This window comes from Manis pentadactyla, chromosome 1, assembly GCF_030020395.1.
Source record: "Manis pentadactyla isolate mManPen7 chromosome 1, mManPen7.hap1, whole genome shotgun sequence".
Classification (NCBI taxonomy): Eukaryota; Metazoa; Chordata; class Mammalia; order Pholidota; family Manidae; genus Manis; species Manis pentadactyla.
Window position 1 is genome coordinate 155389165 of NC_080019.1, and position 25361 is coordinate 155414525.

A 25361-nucleotide genomic window follows, 5' to 3' on the forward strand; every position below is an offset into this window, starting at 1 on the left:
TCAGCTGGCAAAGCACCAAAACAGCAGATTCACCTCATGAAATATTTACATATTTTTAAGGTTGATATTCTCAAAACTGGCATTTTCTGGATGACTGAGTAGATTATGTGTTTCATGAGCACTATTCCATATGTAATAATTAGCGATCGTATTAACTATACTTATCTAAAATAACTACATACCTAACTTTTTTTTGTAAAAACAATATGTATCTGCTTAAATTTACTGAAAAGTTGGACATCTTAGCTCCCCATTATATTTTATTTTTACCAGATGTTTTGTATTAAACAAAAATAAAACTCAACCTAGGGGCAGAAAATAACACCAAACTGGAAACATTAAATCTGTCCACTAGAGTTTTCTGAAACAAGATTCTGCTTATTTCTAAGTTTAAAAAAATGTCTTCCACCTCATCAAAATGAATCACAACACCCAGACACACAAAAAAGTAATCATTACCTCCCTGAAAATGCATTTAGAGTCAGAAGTTAACCACCACAATTAGGAATTGGGTCAAATCTTATCCATACCATAAAAATTTCAGGACAAAGACATGAAATTTACTGAACACCTATTATGTGCCAAACATATTCTGTTATCTGTTTAATCCTCAAAACCACCAAATGAGATAAATAGTATCTATTTGAAGGTAAGGAAGCTGAAGCATAGAGAAGGATTAATTGGCTGAAGGCCCCCTAATAAGGAAGAATATATATTCATACTCCATTTTTACAGGACCTTAGTGACTCAGTACTTTCGGATATGCAACTATAAGGCTTCTGTTTTTTGTTTTGTTAGTTTTTGCTTTTCAACAGCCACTAGCCCAGAACCACACGTTTTTCATTATAAAAACCACATTTAAAAATTTGTAAAAATAGCAAAAGAAAAAGCAATCCGTAATCATTCACGTAGACTCCCCCACCCCCATGACTTTTATATAATTTTCTAGTTTCTTTTTTCACCCTCCTAGTGCATTTAACAGGGCTGATCTCATGCTCAGGACCAACAAGAAAATGAGAGATGAAATCTCTTCGAAGAACATTTAAACTATGAAAGCCATCATGGATGTGTGTGTGTATGGTTGGTGGAGCCAGGCAAATTGAAAGGTTGACAAAAAATTCCTAGATGTTTAAAATCACTGTGTATTCTGTCCTCTGTAAAGCATAGTAATAAAAATGTGGAGAAATGTGTATATTTAAACAATTTCAATTGGTATATCAATTTGTTACTATAAATTCCAGTTCAATTTAAGGTGGCTAAAAGTAAGCATTCAGACTATTAATTAATTTCCTGGCCACCTGCCAATCTGATCTGGGGACAGTAATCTCATCACAGATTATGGTTCCTGGAAATCTCTTCAGATCAGACAGCTAAGAAACCAGGGTACAAGCATACTTCCTTTGCTGAATGATGCTTCCGACTTTTTACGCTAGTCTATCTCCTCTCAACCTACATCAACAGCTTTCCTCCTCCAGGACTCAGGGTCTAAGACCTGTCAGACCCCGGAAGAGGATCGGCGCGAGGGGCAGCAGGGCAACGCCGGCGCACATCTTGCCCAGAGGCACAGCGGGGCCTGCAGTCGTTGTTACCACGCCGCGCCCGTGACAGGTAAAGACGCAGACAATCCTCAGTGCGCTAGGCGCCACACTTCAGCACCCACCCTTGGGAGCTGACATTCCCGAAAGGCGGGGGTCACCAGGGCGGAAAGAAACCCCGGCAGGAAACGCGGACGCCAAACGCTTCCCAGCAGGCTGTGCGCGTGTATAGCTCCCAGCATGCTCCAGCGGGGACTGCTCGGCTCCTCGCTGGAAGGCGTCAGTTCAACTGCCATCGTGTTCACACCTTTGAAATGCATCGCTGTATCTACGGCAGTTTCGGGAGCGCTTCAGTATCTTGAGCAAAGCGGTCGACTTGGAGGAGGCGTGGCTTCGGGAACGGAAGAACGTCCGGTTGCCAGGGGAACGCCACGCGCAAGGAGAGTGCCCAGCCACTGATGCTCCGGCTGACACCCAGGCTACCAGTTCACCCAACTTGTAGAGGCGGCTTTACTCCGGACCAGGGATCCTTCCTATGGATGCATAGAGAGGAAGGCTGAGAGACGCCAGCACCAGATTCCCATCCCAGAGACGAACGCGAGCGAGTGCGTCCGTTGCTCTTCCTCACCAGCTCCTAGGCCTGCAGAACTAACCTCAAAGACTAGGTATCTCCTAACGCTAATTTTTGTGGCCGGCGGCCCCAATCACCACCCCGCCGCGTGTTAGAATTGTTGTTTCCCATGTTTGCACTTCGTAGAGTTGTTTCTTATGTGTGAGAGGTGGAAAAGTAGGAGTTGGCTTATGCGCTGATTACTAGGAACCCGAGAAAACTAATTGAACCGGTTTGGGTGAATTTTTGATTGGTTGATTTTAACGCTGCCTAATTTGGGCGTTTTTATTTGGTGTGTGGGAATTAAAATTGAAATTTCATCATCAAAAGCTGAAAGCCATTTAAAGTTTGCTATAATTCACTCTAGAAACACTTTTAAATTGACGAATTACCATTTATGGTGTATTCTTGCCCTACCACTACCTCTCTGCAGCTTACCTCCAAGCACTTAACTTAGGGCCAACATTCTAATTCTTCAGGACTTTTCTGGCTACAAATAATAATTTAGAAAGCAGTTTCTCAGATAACGGCTGAGAGAATTTGATTGGCTAGTGTGCAGAGAGGAAAACAATAAGACAAGAAACTGCAAAGGTAGATTGGTGCCAGATTGTGAACAACTTTAAAAGCTACACACATGACAGTCTGGACTTTATTCTGAATGCCAGTAATTCTCAATAGTTACTGTACGTTAGAAACACTATGTAGCTTTTTAAAACACAGATGCCCTGATCTCATCTTCAGATATATTAATCCAATAGCTAATTCCAGTGTGCAGCCAGGGTAGAATATCATGGTTTATAGGAGTAGGGAGCTACAGAAAATTTTAATTGTGCTTCACTGTACATTTAAGATGTGTTAAATAAATGTTGAGTGGCATGAATTGTTATTTTCTGTTTCCTTCTTTCATGCATGAAAAAAGTAAACTTACAGAAGTGTATTAATTACTCATAAGTAGAAGTATATGTTAGACCATATGAGTCATTTATAAAGCAACTTCAATAAATGTAATTACATCTTTTGAGACAACTAACTTCTCTTTTAAATAGTAGGTCTTTGATAACAATCATTAGGTATTTGATAAAGGACATGAAAAAAGGACAGGAAATCACAATCCAAGGTTTATGAAAAATGAACAAGTATCAAGCTCTTGACACCTGATGCTTTATAGTAGGTGCCCAGAGGAGGATATGACAAGTGGTCATATTTTTAAAATTCTGTTCAAAATTGTATGGAAAATGGAAAACAAGATATAAGCCTTTATATCAGTCTGTTTAATACAATATAAAAGTACTGTGAATTAAAATGGTTTGTCTGAATTGTTTCATGGTATCAGAAGGCTCACTTAAAGTAGATTCCCACTTTTAAGCTGATATTTAAAGGAGTATATTGAGTGGGATGTGGCTCTCTGACACAAGGAGAAAAGTCCTTTCAAGTAGCACAAATGGCATACCTGAGATCCAGCCATCCCTTGAGTAAAACAACTGTGGCTGTTATAGGAATCATGCTTGGGTAGGGCACTGCATCTTTTATGCACATGACTGAATTCAGCTTTGAAATTTATATGCATAATGATTTCCCAAAGGGCCTTTGCAAAATCAACCTTGCAGCATCCTTTCAGATGTAGTTGTCTTGGAGGCCTCCTACTGTTTAAGTTGCTGCAGCCTTCAAGGTCTGGCCTTGGCTGGGATGGTGTGGGATGAAAAATACTGAAAGAGCTGTAAGATGACAGGCTTCTGGAATGTTGGGTGGAGATGAGAGTAAATCAATGAAATGAAGTGAGTATTTAGAGAAGTTTGAAAATGAGGGCTTGGAGAGTAACAGGGACTATTTAGAACACAGGTGTATTACTGCTAATGGTGGAGCAGTCTCCACAGAACTTGGGAGCTGGCAAAAAATATCTCTCTTCTCCCACCACTAATAATGTTTTGGGGGGCTGTAGACCCAAAGGAACTGTTTTTGAAAGCTTCATTTGGGAACCTGAAATCTAAATTTAACAATACCTTAGAAGGACATTGAATAGCCATAAAGTTACCTCACAGCAAGCAATATTTCACCAATTTTTACTTCAGAATACTTCTATATTTGGATCGCTGATGGTTCTTTTAAGTTTTCTTTGGAATGCTTATTTTTCCAAAGAAATATTTGGTAAACAAATAATGAGCACTTCAGGCACAGGTTAAGGAATTTTCAGAGTATTTGAGAAAACTAGATTAAAATCAAAGATCAATATTTATTTCCTTATTCTATACTAGCTAAAGTTCTTTCAAAGGAATACCTAACAGGATACTTCAAACAAGTTACACTTTAAGAAAACAGATATTAAGATTCATTCAAATTGTGTATGTGTGTGTCTTATACATAACTTTCTTTCAAAATGGATTTGGGAAGAAATCCCAAATCCCTTAACAAAGAAATATGTAAAGACTAAGGGAAAATTAAGATATCAGTTAGGATTCTATGTTTCTGCTAATAGAAAATGCAGCCTAAACTGGATGTAATCAAGGAAACAAAAAAAAAGTAAATTTTATGTTTATTACTTCATATAATTGCAAAATACAACAGTAGGGCTGGCTTCAGAAAAAGAGTTAGCCAGTAGCTCAAATGATGTAGCTCAGTTTTCTGCTTTTCTGGTCTGCCTTCTACTTTGTAAGCTTCAGCGTCATTGCCCATTTATTGTTCCAGTTTCCAGAAAAGGCTGCAGGTGTTTTCAAGTATCACAAATGGCAGACTCCATATGATACTGAATTTAGCCACTTTTTCTTAAATATTATAAATTACAATGAGAAATGTACGCTTACTTCAAGGGCATTATTCCACACTGCTGGGGTTTATAAGCTGCCAATCTGCATTTCAGTTAAGGCTCCTTTCTGGTAATCAGCTTAAAGTTTGTTTACTAATACAAAGCTACATTGACATGGTCTTCTTCATTGTGTCTTTAAATTACTCGATTGTTTTATCTGCACGCTCATATTTTCCATACTTGAGGTGCCTGTAGGTATATCTTTTTTTTTTTTTTTCTTTCCCTGACTTGCAGCTGGTTTGTAAATACTTGAGTCACATTATGGGATTGCTAGACAGACTTTCAGGCTTGCTTGGCTTGAAGAAGAAGGAAGTTCATGTTTTGTGCCTTGGCCTGGATAATAGTGGCAAAACAACAATCATTAACAAACTTAAACCCTCAAATGTAAGTACCTCTTAGATGTATTTTTTGTGCTAGAGAAAGTTAACATGCAGAATTATTTTGTTTGCCATTATAACTTCATTGAATCACGTTATGAAATCTAGTTAACGTAGTACCTGAAAGTGGTAAGTATCATTTACCATCTTTTGCAGGGTATTTTATACAGGTATATACAGGCAGATCATTATTTAAGCTGGAATCTTTCCTAAATGCATTTTTCTTTTTCAAAAGATCTTCACAGATATGTCAAGTGTACTTTCAGGTAGCATTGCCCTCTTTTTGGCTCCCTCTTTATATATGAGGAGCAAAAGGAAGGGAAAGATGGATCATTTCTATAGGTTCTGTGGCTAATTAGTTCTCCAAGAGTGTGGTGTACATATCAGTAGTAATAAGCAAGATGGCTTTAAGTCATTTAAATAACAAGTATATGAGCATACTATTTTAATAACTGAAAAATATATAAAGCTAACACATTCAACACATGGTAAATTATATATAAAGAAAACCAACAAAACGGTGTAGTTAAATAAGACAGAGCCTTCTTTTTCTGTCACCTAAAGAAATCCCGAGGAGGTAGTTCAGGGCTAGTATGGCGACTCCGTGGTGGTGAGAGATCTAGGCATCTCCCATCCGCAATGCTGCCCTTGGTGCCTCATTTCATCCCCAGGGTCTTTACGAGGTGACCTTGGTGAACTATATAGTCTAAGGCACAGGGAGAAGAAAATAACAGGGAAAAGGAATAAGTCTTCTTGCTAAATAATCCCTTTTTAAAGAGCTTACAGAAGCTTCAACTAATAACATATATTTATACACTATTGGCTACCTCTCTATCTGCAAGTGAGGCTGGATTTTTTTTTTAAGTGGAGCATATTCCTGCTTCCAAAAATAATAGAGGCTCTGTAAGTATGGAAGAAGGGGAGAATAAATACTGGGTAGAAAACTAACATTTACAGTTGTAAATAGATTTCTTAAAGTAAAAACCTTAATCAGTTAAAGAAAAATTTGAGTAAAAAATACAGATTGCATATAGATAGGGCAAGAATTAGGAAACTGGTACTTCAATGACGTAATGGCTGGAGAATGGGAAACTTTGCTCCTGTAAATGGTAATTAAAGGTGGATTTTATTGCCTCCAAACTGTTTCAGGCTGTTTCAGGTTTAGGGCTTCAGTGAGAAGCCCTACTGCTCCATTTTCTTTTGCAACAGCTTCAGCTTTACTTGTACTTAGTCGGAGATTCCTTTGGAATTATAAAAATGCCGTTGTTTCTTTTCGTCCTGTCATTAGTCCCTTCTACATGGATGAGTTTTCCATGTAAAAACAACAAACTGCTGGTGTAGTTTCAGGCAGAAGTTCGTTTGACGCAGCCTTCATAAGAAGCTGAAAATGGATTTGAAAGGTAATCCAGGTGTTTTGAGGGGCTGGAAATCAGCTGAGGTATACGTGCTGAAGTGAGGCAGAGAGAAAATATATATATATATATATCAGCTTCATTAAAAGGTTGATTTTTGGAGGGTAAGGTTTAGACTGGCCAGAGGACATGCTAACACTCTTGAATTGAGATTAGCCTCCCAAAATTTTAAGCTCTCCTCCTCAGGGAGAGATGGCACTCTTCTAGATTACTGAACATCGGAGACAGATGAGAATGTGCGCTTGTGGTAAGCCTGTGGCTCCCAAGTGAGAACAAGAGAGGCAGAACCAAGGGTGCTCAGTTTCATTTCACAAACTGAGCAGTCAAAGAAGTCATTTGTTCCCATGGAGAGAAATAGATTGGGAGAGGGGAGATAAGAGAAACTAGGAGTGTCATTTTAATAATGGAGTTTTCTTTATATGGAAACATAGAAAAACAGAATCTTCCCAATAAGGAAACGAACAAGTTAAAAAGCCCACATACACTGGAGTCTGTCTCCTGACCTAGATTGTAAGAAATTTCTCTATCAGTCCTTGTATCTTACCCAGTTGGATAGGGTCCAGAATTGAATTTAGAGAGTGGATCTGTGGTAAAAGACCACTGCCTGGTCTGTGCCTTGAGGATTCCCAGACCCATTTCCAGTGTGTGGAGGTGGGGGAGCAAGTTTCCCAGTTACATAAGACCAAGCAATTCTTGCACACCAGTAGGTGTCTGAGAATTCAGCTCAATTCTGATACTATCTGCCTGGGAGACAGCACCAGGTTCCCCAGGTTAAGGGTTCTGTCCTACAAGACTGCCCCTCCACACCCCCCACACTCTCCAAACCACATACCTGACTCCAGATGCCAGTTGCAAGTCTCAGGCTATTCCTTGTACTTCTAACTAACCAGCTACAGATTGGTGGTTCCCACTACCTCCCCATTAGGTTCAATTAATTTGCTAGAGAGGCTCACAGAATTCAGGAAAACATGTTTACCAGTTTAATAAAGAGTAACAGCCAGATCAAGAGATATACAGGGCAAGGTCCCAAATAAAGGAGCTTCTGTCCTTGTGGAGCTTGGGGCCTGGCTGGGTGGCATGTGGAAGCAGTATATCTCTGACAGAGAAGCAGAATGTAAAAAGAAGGGGGAAAAACACTGTTCTTCCAGTTTTTTTGAGGGCTTCATTGCACATTGCATAGTCATGATCGACTAAGGCATTGGCCATTGGCTGATTCAGCCCAGCCCCTGTGCCCTCCCACCTCCTGGGGTTGGGGGCTGGGGCTGAAAGTTTCCACCCTCTAATGCCATGGTTGGTCCCTCTGGCAACTGGTACTTGTCCACCATGGGATCCAAAAGTCTGCATTAGCATAACAAGACACCCATTTCACCTTTTTGGCTCTGAAACACCTTTATGGAACATCAGGTGAAGATCAAATATATCTGAGAAATACATTTTGGTCATCTGAGTAACCAAATATATAATTATAAATCATTATATCACAATCTGTAAGCAATACTGTGGATCAGTTATCAGCAAATCAGCTTGGGCTGATGCTTAAGAGATTCTGACTGGTGTCCTGCACTCTTGAAAGTAAAGCAATATGAGCAAGATTATAAGGGAGTGTCTTTAAGTAAGGAACTAGCCTATAGGAGATGTTTCTTTTTTTCCATTTTTCTCCACATCAAGGAATATGCTTAAAAGTTTTGTTTATTTTGTCTCAAGTACAAATTGATTGAAACCAGAGCCACAGATAATAGCCCCAAATGGACCAGCCCCCCAGTGACTACTATACTGAAATTGGTAGAAATAATACTCAAAGAACAAAATAGATATAACAATCTCTTTTTCCATCATCCCCAAAAATATAATGATCTTCTATCCCAAGACATGATTATTATCTGTTAATAAACAAAATTCATCTAAGTAAATTTGACAATCTAATTGGCTTCATTAAATAACTCATGAATGGAGCAGCATCCCCTCTAGCTAGTAGAGAGATGCTCCAAGGAACTGTACAAAATGGAAGGATTTTATAGACAGAAAGGTGGGGGGAAAGTTATTAGCCAAAAGAAAAGAAGGGATTGTTTCAGGCAAGGTCACTTTCTCTTAGGAGTAAGAGCAGAAGGTCTTAGATAGGGTTAAATTGCAGTATTTCCAGAATCCCCCACCTGTCCTAGTCCATTTATATATCAAGAGGTATTTCTCCCCACAGCCTCTGGGACCAACGGGTGGGGAGAGGACAGTTGTTCTCTCCTCCCCTCTGTTCCTGGTATGTAATTGGTCTGGTGCCTGTCAGTCACTAAGCATGCGCCCCTGGAGTTCCTCCTGGAAGGGGCTGGTGGGAAAGTAGGCCCACTCCTGGCTTGGGAGGTGAATCAGCAGCAACCAGAGGGGAAGAACAGAGCCGGGCCTCATCGTGAGCAGTAAACGGGTTTCTCCCAGTCTAGCCTTTCCTTAGGCTGATTTTGGTCACACCGGTTTATTCACCCAGCTCCAGGAACACACTCCCTCCCCTTATTATATCTACACTTAGAATGCAGGTGATCCCATCCTCTTTTAGGGAAGATGGAGGAGGTTCATGTGACAGATTATCTTTATTGATGATGCTGACCAGAAAATTCCTGACTGGCTAGTTTCTGGGGGATGTTAAAGTTGTAATTGATTTAAGTATCAGGACCTAATTTGGTGACTTGACCTAGCAGAAGTGACACCATGTTGAGCCTGTGTCTTTCTTTTTAACACCATAGGAATAAGCTTCTTTGATACGGGTGGGAACAGTTTTATTCCCTAAAGAGTGTTGGTCTTCTGAAGACACTTGCTCTTATATTTTAACCTAGTTATATAATTTTTCATGCTTCAGTCATTTCTAGGGATTTAGGGCAGAAGGGGAAGGAGACAGCATGTACTCAGTCTGTCATCTTGAAATATTTTAATATTCCCATTTCATCCTGGTCTTGTGAAAGATCGAAAGATCTTCTGACCCTTCCTAACTGCGTTAGTCAGGGCGAGCACCCAGGAAAACCTGGGTGCACAGCAGATAACTAAGCCTTTTTAATTAATCTTTCATTGCTTTCCAACATCCCTAATACGGAACTAGCCTAGACTAGCTCCAGGGCTGTTTTAAGTGGAACATTTCTGATACTACTTCATGAGTCTGAATCTTTAGGCAGCTATCCTACTTCCTCAGGACAATTAAATCAGATCCTGAGAGCAGAGTTAAGTACTTGTGGGTTTTTTCGTCTTGTTTTCATTTTTGTTTTTTTGGTGATAATAGCCCGGATGTCACTTGAAATGGGACTTCTTAAAGGCCCCAAAACCTGTTATGCAGTTACAGATATAACACTTGTTTCTTCCCTACCTTTGAACCCAAGGAGAATCTCTTGTGAGCTTACATCTTCTCTTAGAAACATTATTTTTAATTAATTAAATGAATAGTAAAAATCTTCAATGCTGTATCAGGAAATGTGGAAAAAAATTTTGGAAATATTTGAAGAAAAATTAACCCTACTTGTATCTGGAAGCACCAGCTCACATATCTTGCTCTATCCTGATTAATTTGTAGAATTTCTTCATTCTAGTTATCTTTCATTGGAACTTTAAAAGTAAGGGGAAGAGAAGTTTAAAAGTAAGGAAAAGAAAGTTGATTAATTTTATCCCTATTCAGTAAAATAGCAAGTAAAGGGGAACTTCTCTGTAAGCAAAACAAGTTTGTGAAGAAGCTGAGTGATTGTGGAGAGGCTAAACCAATGTTCTAATTAGGATTCAGTGAAGGCAAGGCTACTATTTTGAGGTATATTTTCTGAGATTTCTTTAAACTTTTAACTTCCTCACTTGTTTTTTATTCCTCCTTATTATTGGTGTGTTTTTCCTAATAATAATAGCTGATGATTTTATCACATGATTGGCACATGAGAACACTTAAAATCAAAACAGTGAGGTTTGGAACAACAAAAATTAGGAAGCTCTTTATTCCAAGGTTTGTTGTCTTATGAAGGAATCCTAAGGTATGAGGCAGAAATATGAATAGCAGGAAATATATTCTGTCTAACATAAACAAAAAGAAAAGATATTTTGGAAGAATACTGGGAGCTCATAGGATGGAAGGAAAAGCTGAATAAACAAACTTCAGAAAAGCAAAACCAGGGCAGCTCTGGGGAGGCCTTTTCACTTGCGTATTAAGGGGACCAAGCTCCTGCAACTGCCTCTCCATTTGAGTTTAAATGAGCATCATGATATGAAGCAACAATTTCCCCTCTACTGCTTTCACATAAAAGCAATGAGATAAATCAAAGGGGTTTTTTTGAAGTTCTGCTTGTGGCTGTATGGAGAACATTGGGGATGAAACTAAAATCAGTGAGATTATAACTATAATAGCAGCAAACATTCCATGAGAATTTTCTGTGGACCAGACACTATACTGAGTATTTTTCATCTATTAACTCATTTAATTCTTATGATAACTTCATGAGTTAAATTAATAATACATTTCACATTTGAGAAAATTAAGACTTAGAAAAGTTGAGTAACTTATTTAAGGTAGCATATTAGCAATTAGGAGTAATTAGAAGGCTATTGTAGTAATTCAAAGGAAGAAATGACAAAGGCCTGAATTAAGTTAGCTAGAGAGAGCCAGTAAAGCTTAGAGAATGGTTATATAGAGAATGTAAAAAATGGAGGAGTCAAGAGTAGCTGGAGGCATCTGGATCAGAAAGTGGGTGAATCTTTTTCAAAAAGGAGAAACAGTTTTTATGGTGGAAATGTAAGGAGACGTCAGATGAGTTAAGTTGTTAGTGGAAGGCATTTACTTCCTGTGGGCTGTGGCAGCAGGTGTCCCTGCTACCCTTGCCCCCTTGCAATCTCTTCTCCACATAGAACTCCCCGCTATGGCCTTCAAGGACCTACCCTCTTCTACTTTGTTGAATACAACTCTTTGTCTTACTCCTTACTCTTCAGCAGTATAGGCCACCTGCTTTTCCTGAGGGGCTTCCTGAGGAGCAGGTTCCTTCCTACCTTGGGGTCTTTATGTTGGCTAATTCCTTTGACTGGGGTTGTTCTTTGCCAAGATCCTGTCAGAGCTTCTCCCTTTCTTGATGCTTACACCTGGGTCACATATCACCTCCTCAGAGAGGCTTTTCCAGAGCACCCTTATTGCATGCCCCATACCCACCCCACTGCCTGTTGCCCCCAACCCCCAGTCACCTTGCACTGCACTTACCGCTGCCAAAATTGTATGCATTTGTAACTTAGTTGTTTATTGGTGTTTACCTCCTCTAGTTTATAAGCTTCATGAAAGCAGGACCATGTGTATTCACCATCTACACATGAGAAGAGTCCCTCCCTTGTAGCATAAATCAAGTTAATAAATATGTATTGAAAGTTCTATATATGAACTCGGGGTGACTTATCAAACCACTTTAAGTCCATGGTAACTTGAAGCAAGCCACAAAATGTGGAAATACATGTTATGCAGATTCGCAAGTAGTAAACCTTAAACTTCTGCAAAGGATTCATACACAGTGATCTCATTGCAAAAATTATGAATTTTGTTTAATCCTATCATCTCCTTAGTAACAAATTTTAGAATTAGAAAATCTAGATGCTATTTTTAACCTGAAGAAAAATTCATCTTTGGTAATGCAAATTTATAAACTTTGTCTTTTCTCTTAAAGGCTCAATCACAAGATATAGTTCCAACAATAGGATTCAGCATAGAGAAATTCAAATCATCCAGGTAATTCATTTTATAATACTTGTGACTAAGATGTAGGTAAAAAATGAGATTAGGTCTACCTAAGTCATTCCTTCTACTCTCAGAAAAGGTAATTTGTTGCTTCAGAAGCCCTCAAGTGTTAAAATATTTGTACCATTAACTCTGGATTAGTTTTCAGTATTTACAATTTAGACAAACTCTGATAACCTCACTAGCAAAGAAAATATCTTTTTTTATGTGTCATTCCTTGTAAAATCTTATTTATATTCACTAAATTCATTTTATGGTACTTGTACTTGAAAACTGACCCAAATTAAACATTGCATATTCAAGGGTGGCTTCTTTGCAGATAATGTAAAATTTTAAATAAATGTTGCACCTTAAATTAGTAGATTATGATGTAATGATAGGTTTTGTTTTGCTTTGTTTTGTAGTTTGTCTTTTACAGTATTTGACATGTCCGGTCAAGGAAGGTACAGAAATCTCTGGGAACACTATTATAAGTAAGTATGTTTGTGAATGTTGGTTAACTGGATGGTTACATTTTAATAACAAATAATGATTAGAAATCCAAATGACCACATAGGCTGAGTTGCAATGTTTAGTTTTCATATAATTTAAGCACATTTACTAATTTTAGAAAAAGTACAGTCATACTTGACATTATTTCCCAAATGCTTCAGATCCTTCATGACCATGGACCTTTGCATGTGCTGTTTGTTCTCTTATTTTTAATGCTCTTTTTCTACCCTACTTCTCTGCAACTTAAAGTTAACATATTTATGCTTTAAGGACTAACTCAAAAGTCACCTCCTCTGTAAAGTTGCACTGTTTCACCCAGTGATTCTGTCTCCAGTGTTCGCCCTCTACTTAGTCCATTCACATCTCTGTCATTGTGATTACTATGTCTTAAAGTTATGTATCATAGCTGCTTCCCTAATGGGACTGTGCTCCTCAAGGGCAGGGATTATTTTTTATTCAGATTATTTCTTCAAGGCCAAGAATATTGCTGGGCATGTAGATCAGTAAATAAATTTAGTTATTATAACAGTACTACCTGACAGTTGATTGATTTGTCCTACAAGCAAGTCTTTGCAGATACTTCTCAGCATATTCAAATCAGGTGCTCACTAATTTCTTCAGATTAACAACTCTCCATTTACTAGCATCCTATGTGTTATACCCTCTCATGATGTGTATGTGGTGTTGAAATAAATTCATTTATTTCCAGTATTGCTAGGACTCCTTCATTTAAAAGCAACATAACTCACTTTTGGAATATGAAATTTACAAAAGTGAAATTTATAAACAGTATCCCTTGACTAAATGCCCGTTGGCATTATGAACTCTTTCTTTGGATTAGCATTGATGACTGCCAGACCAGATTTTAGTTTTGACTGATTAATCTTTCCTGCTAATGGGGGAACAAACATGGTATTCCTCAGATAGGAACCAAAGAAAATTTATTCCAGATATTCTTTGCAATGAGTACTTGAATAGATTGAAGGCCTATTTAAATTGTATAGACCCAGGAGACCTCTAGAGTAGAGAGAAAATAGTGCTTGAGATTTGAGTTTGGAAAGGAAAAAGTGCCATGTTTTTGTTATCCTGCAATAAATGCCCTAGGGAAATGTGAGTTTTGATTTTTGGGGGTTTTTTTTGTTGTTTTTAGGAAACCTGAGTTTTTAGTATATGATTTTTTTATTCCTCCAATTCATTGGTAAATAATTCATTTTTAAAAAAATATATTTACTTTAGCTATTTTTTAAAATAACATTTATTTTAATTACTTTATTGGGAACAAAATACACAGACAATAGTATTTCAGAAAAAGGATTCTTTTTTCTGATTTTTAATTTTCTTTCCTTCAAAATCTTTTTGGAAGAAGTTAATGAATTCAGGAATATTACAGATAAATGGTAGAAAATTGAATATGATTACTATTGAGACATCTACAATAATAGTAAATTTATATCTTGTATCTTTGTAATTCTCTAATTATGAAAGAACAAGTGCATTTTAATTGATTAGACTGAAAGAGGTTAAAAGATTAATCTACTATTGGCAAAACAAGCTACTTTTACAGCAGGAAAGCAACATCTTTTTTTGGGGTAATTTATCAGTATCTCTTAAAATGAAAAATATTCATGCCCTCCAGCCATCATTTTTGCATATTGAAAAGTATCTTATGACTAGGACTAGTGGGCAAAGAGGTACATAAAAGAATGTGTGTTTAGCATTGTTTGTAAAGACTTTTTTTCATATCTCAATTATATAAAGGAAAATATCATTCTTAATAAAAATATGTGCCTAGTATATATAAAGAGAAGAAAACTGTTAGTGGAATATGCACCAAACCAATTAATAGCATTTATTTTTGGATTATAAAGGAAGTTTATTGTCACATGATTCTGTAATGTTAGTTATTATATAGTTAAATTTCACTATTAATAAACTTATCATTATTAATCTTTTTGGAGGGTGCTTGTTTTTCAAAATATATACCACTTTACGTAATTGAGAAAGGAGCCTTCTAAATTATGTACCATGTATAATTTTTTATCCTGCATTTTCAGTTAACATTCCATAATAAGCATAAATCAGCAAGAGAAAAAAATTAATGAAATTGTATGTATATATATCCAAAAGGCAGGGTATGAAACAGGATTCCATTTAAATACAGATCTAGGTATTCATATGTGAATATAAATGTAGGAGTCAAATTACATGAGAATATTAATGGTGATTGTATCTGTATAATAGGATTATGGTTTTACTTTTTAAATTATGAAATAACAGGTAATTAAGTTTACCATATCTCCAAATGAAATTATTTTACATGAAACATGTTTAATAATTAATATATTAATCACTCAAATAAACTAATAAGAAACCTTACCAAAGCCTGTAAAGATAAATGGACATAGGACAGTAAGAGGTTAACACAGGTTAGGAAATTTAAATAGAAAGTAAACGTGGAAAAATGTATAAGTTTGTCTTTAATTTTTTTCATTCTTCATTTTATACAGAGATGGACAAGCCATTATTTTTGTCATTGATAGTAGTGATAGATTAAGAATGGTTGTGGCCAAAGAAGAACTTGATACTCTTCTGAATCATCCAGGTATTTTTGTGCCTTTCAGTCTGTGATATCTGTGCTTTGGGGTCTGTTTATGTATGTTTTGTTCTTTGGTGCTGGCAAAATGTGTCCTTTACGCTGTAATTATCTTTTATTTAAATTAAAAAATGTTAAAGCATACTAATTATGCAGAATTCATAATGTCTTTACCTATAGCACCAGATATTTTTTTAATTTCAAAGTTTTTTGCGGTGTTTTCTAGGTCGCTGACCTTTATTCCCCCCTGAATGAAAATGCCCTTTTTTTTCTGATTGCACAGATAATATGTGTTACTAGCAAAAAATGCAGAGAGAAAAATGAAAAGGAAGAAAGTGAAAATCCATATATTTCAACAACACTCATTAAAATTATTTTGGTTACCATCTTTTCTGTATGAATATATGTGTAATCACAGCATGCCTTACATATTTTTTGTGGGAATTCTTTTAAAACAGATATTTTCTATTTTTAAACCCTACCCCTCTTTCAAGATACCAGTATTAACAATTTGGCATTCTTTCTCTCATACCTTTATATATACCATATGTCTCTCTCTCTCTCACACACAAACACACACACACACACACACACACACACACACACACACACACACAGATCCCAAAGATACATAGTGTCAGGGGCTATGAGGACTGTCATTGTTATATACTAAAATGGCATCATATTCTGTACACTCTTCTGTATCTATCTATTCTCAAATAATACTACATGATGGACATCCTTAAAAGTCAAATTGTGTAAGTGTAATTATTCTGTTTAATGGTGCCTAATATGCCATACTATGAGTGTACCACTGGTTATTCAGTTGATAGTCTTTTTTTCCCCCACAGTATAAACAATGCTCCAGTAAGTATAGTGGACTCTATTTCTAGCCTTACTCATGCAAAAGATTTAAAATGGTCTTTGTGCTTGGACTTTCAGAAAAAGATTCTGGTTTAAAAGAAATGTAGATTTGTTTGAAATGGAATGGAAGTAGTGTGGGGCTTTCTAACAAATCTTCCTGCTTAACCACAGTAACTTTGGTATTTTTGTTAGATAGCCTCAAGCTTACTCAGATATTTGGATGGAAAATTACCAGCCTTTTTCAGTTTTTCACTTTTAAAAACTTATCTGTCTTTTATCTGGGTTAAGAATGTATTTTTGATTATGTATTCCCTTTGTGTTAATCTTTCTACTTTCTCCTCAAAAAGCATGGTAATTTTGACCAATAAAATGAAATAGTTCCTCCAAAATCTGCTAAACACAGTGGGAACCTTGGTTTCATTAACTGAAGCCTTGTCAGTATCTTTATGCACTGATGTATTTATTTATTTATTTTTTTTATTTTTTATTTTTTTAAATAATTATTTTTTATTGAAGGGTAGTTGACACACAGTATTACATTACATGAGTTTCAAGTGTACAACACAGTGGTAGAACATTTATATACATAATTCTAGGTTCCAGCTATCACCCTACCAGGCTGTTACAATATCTTGACTATATTCCTTATGCTATACATTACATCCCGGTTACTAATTTATTTTACCATTGGAAGTCTGTCCTTTTTTTTTTTTTTTTTTGTGAGGGCATCTCTCATATTTATTGATCAAATGGTTGTTAACGACAATAAAATTCTGTATAGGGGAGTCAATGCTCAATGCACAATCATTATTCCACCCCAAGCCTAATTTTTGTCAGTCTCCAATCTTCTGAGGCATAACAAACAAGTTTTTACATGTAGAACAAATTCTTACATAATGAATAAGTTACATAGTGAACAGTACAAGGGCAGTCATCACAGAAACTTTCGGTTTTGCTCATGCATTATGAACTATAAACAGTCAGTTCAAATATGAATACTCATTTGGTTTTTATACTTGATTTATATGTGGATACCACATTTCTCTCTTTATTATTATTATTTTTAATAAAATGCTGAAGTGGTAGGTAGATACAAGATAAAGGTAGAAAACATAGTTTAGTGTTGTAAGAGAGCACATGTAGATGATCAGGTGTGTGCCTGTAGACTATGTGTTAATCCAAGCTAGACAAGGGCAATAAAACATCCACGTATGCAGAAGATTTCTCTCAGAACGGGGGGGTGAGGTTCTAAGCCTCACCTCTGTTGATCCCCAATTTCTCACCTGATGGCCCCCCTGCGACTGTGCCTGTCTTAGGTTGTTCCTCCCTTGAGGAATCTTACCCGTCTCTGGCTAACCAGTCATCTTCCGGGGCCATACAGGGAAATGTGAAGTTGGTAAGTGAGAGAGAAGCCTTATTGTTTGAAAAAGTTAGCTTTTTACTTCTTTGCATATTTATGCCCTGTGGCTTCTATGCCCAGCATTTGTCTTGAGGTATCTTTACCACTTGGAAGAATTATGATACTCGGTAAATTTGATATGAGGCACGAATTCTATTTAAGGGTTGTAATTAGGAAGGAAGAAGAAAAGCTATAGAAGTAGCAGGCGGAAGAAAACATGGGAAGATTGATTATTTCTTTGATATATCTTCTTGTAGAGTAACTTCAGCATGTATAGGTTTTAAGCTACTACTTAAATTGCACACACACATTAACATAATAGGAGTATAGTTACATAACCAAAGCATATCTGTAATTACCAGCCATCTGCAGTGAAACCAAGAAAACCAGTTAGGCACCTTAGGCATTTGTGAAAACTTATCTATGATATGGTGGATATTGTCCAAATGAACTTGAACAGTCTGAGAGAAATCAGACAAATTAAAACAACCCATTCCTGGGGACTGTTCACATGCCATATGTTCTTTTAACAATAAATAGTTTGTAGTTGTAAGACTTTGGAGCGCTACAATTTGCACTTCTCCAAATTCTTGGTTGAGTTCCAACAGTATAGATCCAGTCCAATTTTGTTGTTTTACTGTATGCACAGGCCAGCTTAGATATCTCCTTCCTCATTCCCATGGCAGGTCCAGGAACTGGTGGGATGAGTGCATCTACAGCTGTAGCAGTGCGTGGATCTTTGTTGGGGTTTTTTGATGATCATCTTCTGGCATGAGTCTTCCAGAGGGTGCAGATGTTGGAAGTTCTTTTTCATATCGTATCTTAGTTCATTTTCGGGGTAGCCCAATTAGGCTTTGATCCTCTGTATAAACACAAACAGACCCTTTGCCTACACTTTTATATGCCCTTTATACCCTTGTGTAGAACTCGTTGGAGGTTACCACACAGGAACTGCCCTTTTTTTTTTTTTTTTTTTTTTGCTTTCACTAATCTACACTTACATGACGAATATTATGTTTACTAGGCTCTCCCCTATACCAGGTCTCCCCTATAAACCCCTTTACAGTCACTGTCCATCAGCATAGCAAAATGTTGTAGAATCACTACTTGCCTTCTCTGTGTTGTACAGCCCTCCCTTTTCTCCTACCCCCCATGCATGTTAATCTTAATACCCCCCTACTTCTCCCCCCCTTATCCCTCCCTACCCACCCATCCTCCCCAGTCCCTTTCCCTTTGGTACCTGTTAGTCCATTCTTGAGTTCTGTGATTCTGCTGCTGTTTTGTTCCTTCAGTTTTTCCTTTGTTCTTATATTCCACAGATAAGTGAAATCATTTGGTATTTCTCTTTCTCCGCTTGGCTTGTTTCACTGAGCATAATACCCTCCAGCTCCATCCATGTTGCTGCAAATGATTGGATTTGCCCTTTTCTTATAGCTGAGTAGTATTCCATTGTGTATATGTACCACATCTTCTTTATCCATTCATCTATTGATGGACATTTAGGTTGCTTCCAATTCTTGACTATTGTAAATAGTGCTGCAATAAACATAGGGGTGCATCTGTCTTTCTCAAACTTGATTGCTGCATTCTTAGGGTAAATTCCTAGGAGTGGAATTCCTGGGTCAAATGGTAAGTCTGTTTTGAGCATTTTGATGTACCTCCATACTGCTTTCCACAATGGTTGAACTAACTTACATTCCCACCAGCAGTGTAGGAGGGTTCCCCTTTCTCCACAGCCTCGCCAACATTTGTTGTTGTTTGTCTTTTGGATGGCAGCCATCCTTACTGGTGTGAGGTGATACCTCATTGTAGTTTTAATTTGCATTTCTCTGATAATTAGCGATGTGGAGCATCTTTTCATGTGTCTGTTGGCCATCTGTATTTCTTTTTTGGAGAACTGTCTGTTCAGTTCCTCTGCCCATTTTTTAATTGGGTTATTTGTTTTTTGTTTGTTGAGGCGTGAGAGCTCCTTATATATTCTGGACGTCAAGCCTTTATCGGATGTGTCATTTTCAAATATATTCTCCCATACTGTAGGGATCCTTCTTGTTCTATTGATGGTGTCTTTTGCTGTACAGAAGCTTTTCAGCTTAATATAGTCCCACTTACTCATTTTTGCTGTTGTTTTCCTTGCCCGGGGAGATATGTTCAAGAAGAGGTCACTCATGTTTATGTCTAAGAGGTTTTCGCCTATGTTTTCTTCCAGGAGTTTAATGGTTTCATGGCTTACATTCAGGTCTTTGATCCATTTTGAGTTTACTTTTGTATATGGGGTTAGACGATGGTCCAGTTTCATTCTCCTACATGTAGCTGTCCAGTTTTGCCAGCACCACCTGTTGAAGAGACTGTCATTTCGCCATTGTATGTCCATGGCTCCTTTATCAAATATTAATTGACCATATATGTCTGGGTTAATGTCTGGATTCTCTAGTCTGTTCCATTGGTCTGTGGCTCTGTTCTTGTGCCAGTACCAAATTGTCTTGATTACTATGGCTTTATAGTAGAGCTTGAAGTTGGGGAGTGAGATCCCCCCTACTTTATTCTTCTTTCTCAGGATTGCTTTGGCTATTCGGGGTCTTTGGTGTTTCCATATGAATTTTTGAATTATTTGTTCCAGTTCATTGAAGAATGTTGCTGGTAGTTTCATAGGGATTGCATCAAATCTGTATATTGCTTTGGGCAGGATGGCCATTTTAACGATATTAATTCTTCCTAGCCACGAGCATGGGATGAGTTTCCATCTGTTAGTGTCCCCTTTAATTTCTCTTAAGAGTGACTTGTAGTTTTCAGAGTATAAGTCTTTCACTTCTTTGGTTAGGTTTATTCCTAGGTATTTTATTTTTTTTGATGCAATTGTGAATGGAGTTGTTTTCCTGATTTCTCTTTCTGTTGGTTCATTGTTAGTATATAGGAAAGCCACAGATTTCTGTGTGTTGATTTTGTATCCTGCAACTTTGCTGTATTCCGATATCAGTTCTAGTAGTTTTGGGGTGGAGTCTTTAGGGTTTTTTATGTACAGTATCATGTCATCTGCAAATAGTGACAGTTTAACTTCTTCTTTACCAATCTGGATTCCTTGTATTTCTTTATTTTGTCTGATTGCCATGGCTAGGACCTCCAGTACTATGTTAAATAACAGTGGAGAGAGTGGGCATCCCTGTCTAGTTCCCGATCTCAGAGGAAATGCTTTCAGCTTCTCGCTGTTCAATATAATGTTGGCTGTGGGTTTATCATAGATGGCCTTTATTATGTTGAGGTACTTGCCCTCTATTCCCATTTTGCTGAGAGTTTTTAACATGAATGGATGTTGAACTTTGTCAAATGCTTTTTCAGCATCTATGGAGATGATCATGTGGTTTTTGTCTTTCTTTTTGTTGATGTGGTGGATGATGTTGATGGACTTTCGAATGTTGTACCATCCTTGCATCCCTGGAATGAATCCCACTTGGTCATGGTGTATGATCCTTTTGATGTATTTTTGAATTCGGTTTGCTAATATTTTGTTGAGTATTTTTGCATCTACGTTCATCAGGGATATTGGTCTGTAGTTTTCTTTTTTGGTGGGGTCTTTGCCTGGTTTTGGTATTAGGGTGATGTTAGCTTCATAGAATGAGTTTGGGAGTATCCCCTCCTCCTCTATTTTTTGGAAGACTTTAAGGAGAATGGGTATTATGTCTTCCCTGTATGTCTGATAAAATTCCGAGGTAAATCCATCTGGCCCGGGGGTTTTGTTCTTTGGTAGTTTTTTGATTACCTCTTCAATTTCGTTGCTGGTAATTGGTCTGTTTAGATTTTCTGTTTCTTCCTGGGTCAATCTTGGAAGGTTATATTTTTCTAGGAAGTTGTCCATTTCTCCTAGGTTTCCCAGCTTGTTAGCATATAGGTTTTCATAGTATTCTCCAATAATTCTTTGCATTTCCATGGGGTCCGTCGTGATTTTTCCTTTCTCGTTTCTGATACTGTTGATTTGTGTTGACTCTCTTTTCTTCTTAATAAGTCTGGCTAGAGGCTTATCTATTTTGTTTATTTTCTCGAAGAACCAGCTCTTGGTTTCATTGATTTTTGCTATTGTTTTATTCTTCTCAATTTTATTTATTTCTTCTCTGATCTTTATTATGTCCCTCCTTCTGCTGACCTTAGGCCTCATCTGTTCTTCTTTTTCCAATTTCGATAATTGTGACATTAGACCATTTATTTGGGATTGCTCTTCCTTTTTTAAATATGCTTGGATTGCTATATACTTTCCTCTTAAGACTGCTTTTGCTGTGTCCCACAGAAGTTGGGGCTTAGTGTTGTTGTTGTCATTTGTTTCCATATATTGCTGGATCTCCATTTTGATTTGGTCATTGATCCATTGATTATTTAGGAGCGTGTTGTTAAGCCTCCATGTGTTCATGAGCCTCTTTGCTTTCTTTGTACAGTTTATTTCTAGTTTTATGCCTTTGTGGTCTGAAAAGTTGGTTGGTAGGATTTCAATCTTTTGGAATTTTCTGAGGCTCTTTTTGTGGCCTAGTATGTGGTCTATTCTGGAGAATGTTCCATGTGCCCTTGAGAAGAATGTATATCCCGCTGCTTTTGGATGTAGAGTTCTATAGATGTCTATTAGGTCCATCTGCTCTACTGTGTTGTTCAGTGCTTCCGTGTCCTTACTTATTTTCTGCCCAGTGGATCTATCCTTTGGGGTGAGTGGTGTGTTGAAGTCTCCTAGAATGAATGCATTGCAGTCTATATCCCCCTTTAGTTCTGTTAGTATTTGTTTCACATATGCTGGTGCTCCTGTGTTGGGTGCATATATATTTAGAATGGTTATATCCTCTTGTTTGACTGAGCCCTTTATCATTATGTAGTGTCCTTCTTTATCTCTTGTTACTTTCTTTGTTTTGAAGTCTATTTTGTCTGATATTAGTACTGCAACCCCTGATTTCTTCTCACTGTTGTTTGCTTGAAATATGTTTTTCCATCCCTTGACTTTTAGTCTGTACATGTCTTTGGGTTTGAGGTGAGTTTCTTGTAAGCAGCATATAGATGGGTCTTGCTTTTTTATCCATTCTGTTACTCTGTGTCTTTTGATTGGTGCATTCAACCCATTAACATTTAGGGTGACTATTGAAAGATATGTACTTATTGCCATTGCAGGCTTTAAATTCGTGGTTACCAAAGGTTCAAGGTTAGCCTCTTTAGTATCTTACTGCCTAACTTAGCTCGCTTATTGAGCTGTTATATACACTGTCTGGAGATTCTTTTCTTCTCTCCCTTCTTGTTCCTCCTCCTCGATTCTTCATATGTTGGGTGTTTTGTGCTGTGCTCTTTCTAGGAGTGCTCCCATCTAGAGCAGTCCCTGTAAGATGTTCTGTAGAGGTGGTTTGTGGAAAGCAAATTCCCTCAGCTTTTGTTTGTCTGGGAATTGTTTAATCCCACCGTCATATTTGACTGATAGTCGTGCTGGATACAGTATCCTTGGTTCAAGGCCCTTCTGTTTCATTGTATTAAATATATCATGCCATTCTCTTCTGGCCTGTAGGGTTTCTGTTGAGAAATCTGACGTTAGCCTGATGGGTTTCCCTTTATAGGTGACCTTTTTCTCTCTAGCTGCCTTTAACACTCTTTCCTTGTCCTTGATCTTTGCCATTTTAATTATTATGTGTCTTGGTGTTGCCCTTCTTGGATCCTTTCTGTTGGGGGTTCTGTGTATTTCCGTGGTCTGTTTGATTACTTCCTCCCCCAGTGTGGGGAAGTTTTCAGCAATTATTTCTTCTAAGATACTTTCCATCTCTTTTCCTCTCTCTTCTTCTTCTGGGACCCCTATAATACGGATATTGCTCCTTTTAGATTGGTCACACAGTTCTCTTAATATTGTTTCATTCCTGGAGATCCTTTTGTCTCTCTCTATGTCAGCTTCCATGCGTTCCTGTTCTCTGATTTCAATTCCATCAATGGCCTCTTGCATTCTATCCATTCTGGTTATAAACCCTTCCAGAGTTTGTTTCATTTCTGCGATCTCCTTTCTGGCATCTGTGATCTCTTTCCGGACTTCATCCCATTTTTCTTGCGTATTTCTCTGCATCTCTGTCAGCATGTTTATGATTCTTATTTTGAATTCTTTGTCAGGAAGACTGGTTAGGTCTGTCTCCTTCTCTGGTGTTGTCTCTGTGATCTTTGTCTGCCTGTAGCTTTGCCTTTTCATGGTGATAGGAATAGTCTGCAGAACTGGGACGAGTGACGGCTGGAAGGACTTCCTTTCTTGTTGGTTTGTGGCCCTCCTCTCCTGGGAGAACAGCGGCCTCTAGTGGCTTGTGCTGCGCAGCTGCGCGCAGACAGGGTTTCTGCTTCCTGCCCGGCTGCTATGGAGTTAATCTCCGCTGTTGCTGTGGGCGTGGCCTGGCTCGGGCAGCTACTCCAAAATGGTGGAGTCGCGTTGGAGCAGGAGCTGCTGGGAGGCTATTTATCTCCGTAAGGGGCCTCCCTGCTCCCTGCAGCCCAGGGGTTAGGGTGCCCAGAGGTCCCGGATTCCCTACCTCTGGATTAAGTGGCCCGCCCTGCCCCTTTAAGACTTCCAAAAAGCACCCGCCAAAACAAAACAATGACCACAAAAAAAAACAAGAAAAAAAATTTTTTTAATTAAAAAAAAAAAAATTTTTTAATTAAAAAAAAAAAGGTGGTCGTTCGTTTTTCTTTATTCTCCGGTGCCAGCCTCAGGCCTCTGCTCACCGGTCTTTCTGCCCTGTTTCCCTAATATTGGGGTCCCTGTCCCTTTAAGACTTCCAAACAGCGCTCGCCAAAACAAAGCAGCAAAAAAGCAAAAAAAAAAAATGGTCGCGCGCTTTTCTTATGTCCTCTGTCGCCCAGCCTCCAGTGCCTGCTCACTGTTCTTGCTGCCCTGTTTTCCCAGTATCGAGGGCCCTGCACTCTGGCCCGGATGGCTGGGGCTGGGTGTTCGGCAGCCCTGGGCTCCGTCTCCCTCCCGCTCTGCCTGCTCTTCTCCCGCCGGGAGCTGGGGGGAGGGGCACTCGGCTCCTGCGGGGCCGGGGCTTGTATCTTACCCCCTTCGCGAGGCGCTGGGTTCTCTCAGGTGTGGATGTGGTCTGGATATTGTCCTGTGTCCTCTGGTCTTTATTCTAGGAAGGGTTGTCTTTGTTATATTTTCATAGATATATGTTGTTTTGGGAGGAGATTTCCGCTGCTCTACTCACGCCGCCATCTTCCGCCCCTCAGCCTGATGTATTTATTTTATGGGATAAATTCCTAAAGGAGGGATTTCTCAGCTGAAGTGTGTATGAACTTCTTAAAATTAACGTGTTTAAGTTATAAACAGTGAATGCTCAGATCTTAAGTATATATATAGTTCAGAAATTTTAATACATGCATATACTCATGTAATCACACTCCCTATCAAGAAACAGAATGTTTTCATCACCCAGAAAGTTCTTTCATGCCCCTCTGCAATCAACCCCCCATACTCCATACCTTGTGCCAGAGGAACTACTAATTTGATTTCTGTCACCAGCTTAATTTTGCCTATTCTACAATTTCATATAAATGGGGAGGGAAAGTACATAA

At 38.1% G+C, this 25361-nt stretch overlaps 1 protein-coding gene across 1 annotated transcript in view; it reads left to right on the forward strand.

The window, feature by feature from the left end:
• Window positions 1–1076: 1076 nt before the first annotated feature.
• Window positions 1077–25361, forward strand: part of ARL6 (ADP ribosylation factor like GTPase 6) — a 47528-nt gene continuing 23243 nt past the window's right edge. Inside the window, exons 1-5 of the mRNA XM_036916569.2 lie at window positions 1077–2200; window positions 5180–5329; window positions 12386–12447; window positions 12861–12929; window positions 15456–15550. Of these exons, the coding sequence (XP_036772464.1) occupies window positions 5207–5329; window positions 12386–12447; window positions 12861–12929; window positions 15456–15550 (349 nt within the window). The 5' untranslated portion in view covers window positions 1077–2200; window positions 5180–5206. The remainder of the gene's footprint in view (window positions 2201–5179; window positions 5330–12385; window positions 12448–12860; window positions 12930–15455; window positions 15551–25361) is intronic.